The 11,876-nt window shown below is 29.7% G+C and overlaps 1 protein-coding gene across 1 annotated transcript; it reads left to right on the top strand.

Moving 5' to 3' along the window:
* Window positions 1-6,954: 6,954 nt before the first annotated feature.
* LOC103488630 (flavonol synthase/flavanone 3-hydroxylase) lies at window positions 6,955-8,528 on the top strand. Its single transcript, XM_051082609.1, has 3 exons — window positions 6,955-7,589; window positions 7,686-8,013; window positions 8,104-8,528. The coding sequence occupies exons 1-3, from the start codon at window positions 7,123-7,125 to the stop codon at window positions 8,314-8,316; spliced, it is 1,008 nt and encodes a 335-aa protein (XP_050938566.1). The 5' UTR covers window positions 6,955-7,122; the 3' UTR covers window positions 8,317-8,528.
* Window positions 8,529-11,876: the final 3,348 nt, after the last annotated feature.

Below are 11,876 nucleotides of genomic sequence, written 5' to 3'. Positions count from 1 at the left end.
GTGGTTGTTACTATATTTTCTCTTGACCGGTTAATATTTATTGATAAATATATAGTTAGTATATTTAGTAATGAATTGATGGAGTTGGCGTGTGATATTGTAGTAGTTGAAGACAGAAATGTGGCAAACGTGCAACAAAATTATGTGTTGAGAAAAATCTTTTATGAAGTACTTAGTTTGTATGGTGTATGATGTTGAACATTTTGTTTATAGCATTGTGAGTCACTTGTTTGAAAAGATTGGTACATTTGTTCTATCATGTTTGGAAATTAGTTAAGCGTTTAGATTTTAAGGTCCCTTCTAACTCTAACTAAACTTGATTATATTTAATCAGACTAAACCCACTCTCTGTACCACACATGTATTTTTATAAGAAGCTTTTCTCACATAATTTCTTGAAGAAGATTCCTCTATTTCATCTCATTTGTTGGAGTAAAAGCCCATTTGGGACATTAAATGAGATCATTAAAGTGGCTTAACACACAGGAAATATGTATTTTGTCAAAACAGTTTTTGGGACGAAACCAGAGGCCATAGGTAGAGAGGGTTGGAGGTGATGAGGGAGATGTGAGGACAGATGGCCACGTCACTTTAAAAATAATTTTAAATTAATAATATTTGCCAACTCAACTATGACAAGAAGAATAGCAAAGGTTTACTTTGGATAAATGATAATTTTATTTTTAAATTGCCAAAATAGCAAATCAGTTATTTTTTAAATAATAAATGGGAGGACGATGCCTTAAATGCCCATACCTAATTAACAAATTCGATTTTTAAATACAATGGTAACAAAAACCATAAATACCCCATAATTAATACAAATTATGCACACTCTTGAATATTATAATTTTCCCTCCTCCAAAAAATAAATCATCTTCTGGAAAACATCACATCTTCTGCATGCAACCACTTCACTTCTCCAAGAAAACCCTAGAAATTTTTTGAACCTTCTCTTTTCCTTCGAAAAATAAGATCGCTTTCTCCCTTCCTTTTTGAAACACTTTCCACCGTCACTTAAGATACGAGTGGCCATCTCTGTTCTCTCATGTTGCGGTGACTTTTAGGATTGCTTTCCACCGGCCCTTTTAAGATCGCTCTCCACTTAAGATCATTTTCCATCGTTCCCTTTTAAAATCACTTTCCACTGGTCTTCGTTCATTTGTACTAAACCAACCTTCATCATCTGCTTATTCAGCCGTATATGTACCTAAAAACAGTCAAATAAAACAATTTAAAATTACAGTATATTTTTAGATCGATCATGTGTTATTTGTTAAAATACAGACTATTTGTAGTTTTTATACCTGGGTTGTTTTGGATCAATGCATCCGAAAATGCAAACAGCATGGCATACGAGTCCTTTGGAGTACCCCTAATGGAATTCAAAGAAATTTCACATCGTCTCTCAAATACGGGGTATTTCCAATATCAGTAGCAGATATAGTGTCAACGACAACAATAGATCATTGTCAAAAAATTTCGATATGACTAACATAATCCTAGACACATGCTTATCATTAACAATCCGAATGAGGTTCGAATTGTTGCAATTAGTCCAGTAAATGGTCAACCTAGAGACAAAAAGTTATGAATTTGGAAAAAGTCTACTTTGAATGCAGTTTACAAATTCTTGAAACGACGATGAAACTAGAACATATACATCAAGAACGCGATAGTCAATATATCGAGAGGACTCAATCCATCTACCATTGAATACGGTCTTCACTCATTATAAAGCCATCAAAAAAATTCAAAGGGAACATGTTTATTGAGTAGTTCAAAAACTGGTAGATTCTATATAAGAGAGATGTATATTAAATTAAATGATTGTTTCATATATTATATGGACTCCATGGGTTCAATAATGGGTATATGTTTTTCTTTCTTATGTAGCCCTCACATTTTAGTTTGATGTAGCCGTCGGATATTAAGAAGATAGGTAGACTAAGGCGAAGGAAGAAGATGTATATGACATAATCTTATGAATCTAATCTTAGAAAGACAAAATTAATGATTTTTCATAAATAATTTAGAAAATAAAAATGTTAAAATTAAGAGAATGTAAACTTAATTTATTATGTGTATTTTCTTGGGAAATAATTTAGAAAACAAAAAACGATATTGGTTCTTTCCTCCGTTGTTTCCTCTTAACAATATCCTTTTCTTCGTTCTTTCCTCAAATTTTCGTTTATGCGGCCATCTGCGTTCTTTCATTCATTTCGGTTGATTGTGAATATCGTTTTCCACGCGTTGCTTCCCATCGAATCTTTTAATTTAGTTTCCCTTAATTCCGACATTTTTATCCTAGATAATTAATATTTGCATTGTATTTGACATGATTTTAGGGAGTGTTGAATTTTGAATTTAAACTTAACTAATTTACCAAAGATAATTATTTGCATTATATTTGTCATGATTTTAGAGAATGATTAGTATCTACGTACATAAAAAATTGAATTTTTTAAATTATTTTTCCTTAATTTCTTAATGTTTATCCTAATAATTAATTATTGCATTATCTTTATCTTGATTTTAGGGAGGGATGAATGTATAATTTCAAAAAGGAAAAAATTGAATATTTGAAATTATTTTTCATTAATTTCTTAATTTTTATCCTAATAATTAATTATTACATTATATAAGTCTGAATTTATAATTCGAAAAATAAAAAATTAAATATTTGAAGTTATTTTTTGTTAATTTGTTAGACTTTTATTGAGATAATTAAGAGATATTGAAACCAATTGAATATGTTTAGGGATCTCTGAAACAATATAATAATTTTTTGATTTAGTTAATAATTATCGTAAGTGGGTGTGTTTACAAATACACTGTATTCGTAATATGTGATATTTTGTTTGTTTGATTTTTTGATCTCAACAAATACATTGTATTTGTATATGGACAATTCTCATCCGTGGAGGAGTAATTTCGGGCCAAAAAAGTAAAAAATATTTATGGCAATTAGTTTTGTCATAAATAAAAAAAAATTAACAGTTTACTATTTTTCTATTTTCTATTCTCATATTTGCTATTTTCACGGATTCTCTAATTTTTTACTACTCAATTTACAGTCTAATAAGTTTCAAAGATCATTCAGAACCATTCTTAAATCGGAGTACGAAAGTGTTCATTTGTAAACTTTACACGACCAAATAAACATTAAATTCAAACTTTAGGAAGGAAAAGTAAATATTTTTTTTCCTAAGGATAATATAAATTAATAGTGAGGGAAAAACTTGTTGGTTGGAAAGGTGTCGGGGATTGTTTAAAAATTAGGATGAGTTCATGTGAAAATATGTGTAAATCAAAATATACCGTGATATATATTTTGATATATATATAAATCAACACTTTAAAAATTAAGTGTTGAAGGGCCTTTACTGTATTTTTGGGTTAACTTTTTGTACATCTCTATTATTAATTAGGATAATCTGTTTGGTCTTCCAACGTGATCTTACAACATTTAGTTGTTAATGAACCTTTGTAAGTTATTGAATCTTTAGATAAATAGCCACCTTAAATTGAATGCCTTCTCTTTAAATTCTTTCTTTTCTTTTCTTTTCTTCTTTTTTTCTTTTTTCTTTTTTAATTAAACTAATGTTCTTTATTTATCAGTATGATTGCATCTAACTTAAACTTGGAGGGAAAGTTGGTTTTGGTGGAATTGGAATTAATTGAATATATATATATATATATATATATATATATATATATATTTAATTAATACTTTGGAAAAGTGAAGTTAATTATATTATGGAATATAATTATATTTGTTTAAAAAAGAAGATAATCCATGAGAAGAGAGATGGTTGATTTGATTGTACAATAAAAGATATATATTTATGATGATTTAAATAAATATATATGTTTATTTTAGATTTTGGTGAGAGAAAAATAATAATAATAAAGAAGTATTATTATTATTAATGGTTATAAATGCCTTAAATTTAAGGCATTTATTGAGGAAAGATAATGGGAATATATATATATATATATATATATATATATATATATCCTAAAAGGAAAAGGAAAAGGAAATAATAATAATAAATATTATTAAATAGTATTGGAATGCTTAAGTTAAAAAGTAAAGGAAAAAGAAAAAGGTTCCTCATCTTCTTCTCTAAGATAACCCTCTACTGTCGTCGCTGAAGATTGGTCTCTTTGAAAGCTTGAGGATTTAAAGTACTATATGTTTCCATCAAGGATAAGAGGATTTTTCAACCTCCATCTAAGTAACCTTGGTAAGCCAATGAAATTAGATTAATATTTTATTAATTTAATTTGGGATTTATTTGAGGTTTCTTTAAAGGTTCAATTGGCAATTTTTTTTGAAGATTTAAATCTTGGATTTTCCCAACCAAGGTTGAATTGGTTTCAACCCCAATTTTTAGAAAGTTAATTAATTTGGGAGAATTTTTTGATGTTAGCCAATTGCTAATTTCATTAATTAAGATACTAAGTTTTCCTTTTATGATTAGGATCAAGTTAAGTGGAGAATTTTTACTGTCAGATAAGGAGTACCTTGTTTGGCTAAAATCTCCAAGTAAGAGATTCTCCTACTAGACCTTCGAACTGAATTCAAGAGACCGCATGTAATTATGATCATGCATTGATGGTAGCTAAAATGCATAACTTGATGCTATTGATTGATGATGATGACTGATGTTATGTTAATAACCGGTAGTATGTTGTTGACGACTGTTGATGCTGATTGTTGATGCATGATATATTAATCACATGATTAAGGACGTTAAGATTAATATTCATGCCACGTTATGATGTTATGTTATATGCTACATTTTATGGATAGGGTGTTCTGTTAACTTTGTCTATTAGAGTCGTACCTGCATGGGTGTCCTTCGGGATCACCACCTTTTTAGGACTGCGTAGTTCGACGGGACCGCCAGTCTGGCATTGATATAGACATGATTCGAGTGATTCGACGGGATCACTCGCAGCCCGATTGTCTTAGTGTTTCCTTCGGGTACACTAAAGACCAGATTGTCCTAGGTGTTCCTTTGGGTTCACCGAAGACCAGATATGTTCCTACGGGATCACATGTTGCACGTGTTCGGGAACGTGCCAGTTCTTGGGGTACCACTTTTCAGGACTCTAATGGGAAGTTAACAGACACCTAGCGGGACTAGTAGTAGATCCCTTACTGAGTATATGTTTATACTCACTCTTTCTATGCTTAATATTTCAGGCGAAGGTAAAAGTAGAGGAAAGCTGGCGAGCGACAGAGAAAGATCCGTGACATGCCATATGGGGACTCAGTTTTGCTTCCGCGTCTATGTTTCAGTGTTTTAATATTTCGTTTTTAATGAAAATTTAGTCTTCCCTCGTTTCAAAAAAGTGTCTCATGTCATTGTTTCTTTTTAGTAATGACCTCAGCTTATTATAAAGAGTTGGGTCGTTAAAATTTGAATACTTTTTACATATACTTTTAAAATTCAAATCAAATTTTCAAAATTTATTTTCTATTTTTAAAATTTGGGTAAGCATTTAACTCTTTTATGCAAACCATATTAATAAACTAAGAGGAAATTAATAATAAGTTTAACTAAAAAAAGAAAATTGCACCAAATAGCATAATTTAGAAAAGAAATAAAATCTATAGCACAAGAAAACAATATTTGTAAAAAGGTAACTTTTGACCAGTCATATGTTAAATTTTTTTGAAATTTCAATTTAATTTGCTCTTAAATTTCCTTCTCTTTGACTTTCCTTCCTCTCATGCTAGCAGTGATGGCTTCTATAACTGATATCATGCTATCAGTAAAGTTGTCTATTAATGACATCATGACAATATGCCAATACGTTGTTTATGAATCTATCATAGCTTGTATTTTAAATTCTAAATTCTAAATGATATATATATATATATATATATATCATTTATATATATATAAATGTTGATATCATAGCTTTAAATCAATAATTTATTTCAACAAAAAAGTTGCAACTATATTAATTTCATTTCAAAACTATATAAACTATATCTTGTTCACGTTGTGATTTACAAAAGCTTAAGCATTGCAATTAGATGTCAAACAAAAGCACAAACATAGTAGTCTATTGTCAAACAAAAATCTATTAAATGTCAAATAAATGTCTAATTATTGCATTTTTATATTTGAAAATCGAAGTTTTAAGCATCATTATTCCACCTTGGAGAATTGCTTGTAGTTTTGCTTAGAGACTTTTTTTTTTCCTTTTGTCTTTTTTTTTTAACTTTGTTTCGTTCTTTAAAATTTTCTTGATTGGTTTTGTTCATCTCTTCTTAACAACTAAGCTCATCCATATTTTCAGTTGCAACCTTTGAAGCTCATTCATATTTTCAGCTGCAACATTTGCTCTATATGTTTTTGGACTATTTTTATGAGTCTTTTCAATAACCTGAAATCATAGTAAAAAATTACATGACACTTATCAATAAGGTAAATACAGTTTGCTGTCATTTATACTATAAGTAATATAAGCTATTCTTTTTCTCTTCTCTATTGTTTTCTTTTTTTCTCTTTTGATTTTGTGATTTTACAGAACTTAAAGAGTTATTTATAAGGACGCTCCAGACGCACAACGAAAATGTCGAGAGAAGAAGCCTAGTCCCAATGCTATTACTAATAGTGTCGGGATATATTAGCCTGTCTCGACGTTGTGCATCGCGCTTCGGGGGAAAGGAAACAAATTATTTAATTGTTTCATATCCCACAATGTTGTTGCTACATAGTGTCAAGGAATGTGTGACAATTAAATAATATATTTGATTTTCCTTGACGCGTTGTTCATATAGATCTAAGTCCAAAAAGGTGAATGCAAATATAAATTTTAATTATTAGAAGCTGATTGTCCCAAACACAGCGATTGGTATTTTAAAATTATTTGTTTAAGCATCACTCTAACGCTCATCAATATTCATATGAGGCGCATGGTGAGTAGGAACTAGGAAGAAGTTTACATGGCTTGTATTCTGCTCTGAAAACACGCACCAAAGTGGAAGTTAGTTAGAACCGTATCTATTGAAAGCAACCTTCTACCTTCTTTATTCTCTTCAATTTTCATTGTATTAATTGAGGTTCTAAATTCATTCTCTCCTCACCAAAAACAAAAATGGATGTTGGGAGAGTCCAGGAAGTTGCTTCATCTCTTCTTTTCTCCGGCACTCTCCCCTCCGAGTTTGTCCGACCAGAGACCGAACAGCCCGGAATCACTACCGTCAAAGGCCAAGTCCTTGCTGTCCCTGTCATTGATTTCACCAACCCAGATGACGATTCTGTTCTCACAGCCATTCACGACGCTTCTCTCAATTGGGGCATGTTTCAAATCATTAACCACCAGATCCCAAATGAAGTAATAACCCATTTGCAAGCCGTCGGGAAGGAATTCTTCGAGCTCCGACCTGAAGAGAAAGAGATATACGCCAAACCCTCTGCTTCCAAATCCGTCGAAGGCTACGGAACTAAGCTCGAAAAAGAAATCGATGGAAAAAGAGGCTGGGTCGACCATTTGTTCCACATCATTTGGCCTCCTTCTTCCATTAATTACAATTTCTGGCCTCAAAATCCCCCTTCTTACAGGTAACGAAATCAATAAATTCCTCCGAGTTCTTCTCTTAATAATTTGTTATTGTACTCTGTTTTGATTTTTGGGTGCACGTGTGTCCGAGAATGCAGGGTAGCGAATGAAGAGTACAGAAAGAATTTACATGGGGTTGTGGAGAAGCTGTTCAGAAGCCTCTCGCTGGGTTTGGGGCTTGAAGGGCATGAACTAAAAGAGCGAGTGGGTGGAGATGAATTGGTGTATTTACTGAAAATCAATTACTATCCGCCATGTCCACGCCCTGATCTGGCTCTTGGAGTCCCTGCTCATACCGACATGTCAGCCGTTACGATTCTTGTGCCGAATGAAGTTCAAGGACTTCAGGCGTTTAGAGATGGGCATTGGTATGATGTTAATTACATTCCTAATGCTCTTGTCATCCATATCGGAGATCAAATTGAGGTAAAGTGTTTCTAGAATTCAAGAGATGTTTGATTTTTTGAGTTGCGTGGGAAATGGCTGAATTAGAAGTTTGTTGTGTTGTGGGGGCAGATTCTGAGTAATGGAAAGTACAAGAGTGTGTTTCATAGGACGACTGTGAACAAGGAGAAGACGAGGATATCGTGGCCCGTGTTCTTGGAGCCACCGCCGGAGTTTGAAGTTGGGCCTCATCCGAAATTGGTCGATGAGGAAAATCCGGCAAAATATAAGACTAAGAAGTACAGTGAATATGCATATTGTAAGCTGAACAAGATTCCACAGTAACTCAAAACACCGCCGCCGCTTCCTTTAATCGTCTTCGTTTTGTCTGCTCCGGCCGCTGTGTTCTTTGTTCTGCTTACAATGTCTATTTAAATAATAATGAAACTTCCCCTTGTTTATTGAAACTTATTTTGAGAATATAAAACCCAAAAATATCTAAATTAATCTACATATATATGGAACAATAAACAACAATATCCCACGATTATTTGTTTTCATAAGTTACCGATTCACCTTTATTTTTTGGACCAGTATTGAATTTCTCTTCATCTTCTTGGTATTATTATTCTCCTTTTTCATATTCTCATTTCTTCTCCTTCGCAATTTGTTCATTTTCTTTTTCAATTTTTTTTTTCTTTTTCGTCATCTTTCTATCTTCTTTTTTCTTTTTCTTCCTGTTCATTAAACCGTATACCAAAATCTAAACGATCATGCACCAATATCATTTAGATTTGATACAAAATCATGTACTAAAATCATTTAAATATTAGTACAAGATTGTTTAAATTTGTTACAAGATTGTTTAAATTTAATACACGATCATATACCAAAATCATTTAGATTTGATACAAGAAAAGATCGTCAAGATATTGGCTAAACGATCAATCGTCTATCTTAGATAGACAAAGATACACTACTAGCACCGTCTATCTTAAATAGATAAGTGATAGATTCAAACAATCGTTTATCAATGTCTGAACGATCGTTAACCAATATATAAACGATCTATTAAACTATATTATATGATCGTTTAAATTAAAAAACTTTTCGTGTCTCATTAATCGTGGAATATTTTTGATATTTCATGTTGCGGGCTTAGAAACTTTTTTATTTTATTAGTTTGACTTATATTATTATAGATTAAGTCATCGGAAAAAAGTCATTGGTATTTAGAAGGTTAACATGTTAAAATTAAAAAAAAAAAAAAAACATTTCTTTTTTTAAATCACCGTATTCAAAGTTTAAAAAGCTAACAATGATAAAATAAACAATAAAATTGTATAAATGTAGAGTAGTTTTATTTGAACAAAAGTATATTCATTTTAAACTCAATCATATTTAAATAAGATAAGTATATTTTATTTTATTTTCAGTAACTTAGATTATGTTAGATATTTATTTGATTTTATCACTATCTACCAAAATAGAAAATAAAATTAATGTTATATTTACAAATATTTTTAGCAATTTTGTTATTTAAAATAATTTATATATGTTTGAACTTTAATTTATTAAATAACTTGTTGACCGCACTTCGAAAGAATGGTAAAATATTGGTCTTGAAATGGTAGAATTTAGCTTCGACTATTAATTAAACTTTGTAATGTCAATATGAATTAAAATTTGAAATAGAAATAGTTACAGAATATTTTTACATCTCAAAAGTCAAAACACAAACTTAATAACTCAGAGTTGAACAACTTTAACCTCCCAGTACACATACTAAAACTTCATGCCTCCAAAATATATACAAATGGTCTCCGCTTCAATCCAAATTACTTTCTTAAAAACTTATTTTGTATTATTTCATTTGATGAAGTTTTTAAAATTTTGAAATTCACAAATCTATTGTATACAAAATTGAGAGTTTAAAAAGTTATATTAAACATCAAAACTTAAATTGATATAACTTAGACTAATTGAGTTTTTAAAATTATAAATTATTATAAATTATTTGAATTGTATTAGACATAAAATTAAAATATGAGATCAGATCCTTCTTAAACACAAAATTAAAAGTTTCAAATATTTTGAAAGTTTGATGAAATAAATAAATTTATAGACAAGCTCCAAAATTTTGGGATTGAATATGTAATTTGTAATCAAAACTTCACTATAATTGAGAGGAAATTTACATATGATCAGGTAAGAGGGAACTTCTTTGTTTCTTTTTATAATTTTTTGGAAAATTACCAAAGTTCGATGTACGTATTTGGTCCACTTTCTTTAAACATATATTTTTATTTTCAACTATTTTTAATTTTTTAGAATCGGTGCCTTTCATTTTTAAGTTTTCAAAATATATGTTTAATAAACTCGTGAAGTTCTAACCTTTCTGATTATTTTATATAATTATATATCATATTGAATTATAAAAATAAATTCACAATGAAGAGGTATTTTTAAATTTTTTGGATCTTTTAAAAATATAATAAAACGGAAAAATATTTACATTTTATAAAATAATTACAAAAACGCAAAAAGCTCACACGCCCACAATGAAAAATACAAAAAATACCTCATCAACCATATCATCAACAACGCGCATAATATATTTTGTACACCATCATTTAGATTTAACTATTGTTTGTTACATTTAGATTTGGATAGCCAAATTTAAACAATTTATTTTTTCAATTCTATCGTTAATTTGGTTACACGATCGTTTAAATTTAGTTAGACGATTGTTTAGATTTGTTCGTTTAGATTTGGGGCGATTTTTTTTTCAAAATTTGATACACAATCATTTAGATTTGTCTAAACGAATTTTATCAAAATTCTTTTGGTACATGAACATTTAAATTTGTTTACACGATTATTTATTTTTTTCAATATTCTTTGGTATACGATCGTTTAGATTTCACTAAACGATTTTTTTTAATTCTTTTGGTGCACGATCATTTTTTTGACACAATCGTTTAGATTTGGCTACTCCAATCTAAATGACTTTTTTTATGATTCTTTATACATAATATTTTAGATTTGGTTACCCTAATCTAAATGACGTAAAAAATGAGGAGGAAAAAAAGAAAGACATGGAATGAAATCGCACAAGAAAAAAAAAGAGAAAAAGAAGAAAAACAATAGAAATAAATCAGATTTGGTTACTTAAATATAAAACCAAATATAAACGACGTAAAAAAAAGAAGAGAAAAAGAAGAAGAAAGAAATCGTAGCAGAAAAAAAAAGAAGAGGAAAAGAAGAAAGACGATAGAAAGAAATGGCAGAGAATGGGAGAAGAAAGTCGAAATAACAAACCTGAAATATTTAAAAAATGGTTAATTTCATGAGTTTTATTACACGAGCCGTAAATATTTTCGTAGTTTGTTATATTTATGAAAATTTTCCTATATTTTTATATTTAAATAACATGAAAGTAAATATGGAAGGAGTTTTTAATCAAAACTTTTAAAGTCCATGGACATATTTAAGGATCAAATGCTCTTGTTCTAAAAAAACATGTTTTGAGATTTTTTAGCCGATTCAATTATGCCACATTAACACAACCTAAATCGAGTCCATTGTGAAAGTGATAAGGGCTCCTTGCATTATGTATCAAAATAAGCCTAAAATATTGAGAAACTAGAAAAACTTCAAACTAATTGAAAATATAGAAAAATTTACTTTCAACCCAGGTAAAATGTAAAAAAAAATCCATGAAAACAAAAAAATATTCTTGAGGCACGAAATTTAAGGTTTGAAACTTATTAGTGATACAAGTGATAAAAGTCTATCACAGCTACCACGGATAAAAGTCTACCATTGAAAGACTGTTTTCAAAAAAGTATATTGACAAACTCTTTTTTTTTTAACCAATTGCAAATATAAAAATATTTGATTCT

Source organism: Cucumis melo, chromosome 3 (genome assembly GCF_025177605.1).
Source record: "Cucumis melo cultivar AY chromosome 3, USDA_Cmelo_AY_1.0, whole genome shotgun sequence".
In the NCBI taxonomy this organism is placed as follows: Eukaryota; Viridiplantae; Streptophyta; class Magnoliopsida; order Cucurbitales; family Cucurbitaceae; genus Cucumis; species Cucumis melo.
The sequence above is the reverse complement of the archived record's forward strand: the minus strand, read 5'-3'. Positions and strand labels throughout refer to the sequence as shown.

Excerpts from the sequence above, each read along its gene's own strand:
- LOC103488630 (XM_051082609.1), top strand. The coding sequence starts at position 7,123 with ATGGATGTTGGGAGAGTCCAGGAAGTTGCTTCATCTCTTCTTTTCTCC. Across the intron at positions 7,590-7,685 it reads CAAAATCCCCCTTCTTACAG|GGTAGCGAATGAAGAGTACA; the intron begins GTAACGAAATCA and ends CCGAGAATGCAG. Across the intron at positions 8,014-8,103 it reads ATATCGGAGATCAAATTGAG|ATTCTGAGTAATGGAAAGTA; the intron begins GTAAAGTGTTTC and ends TTGTGGGGGCAG.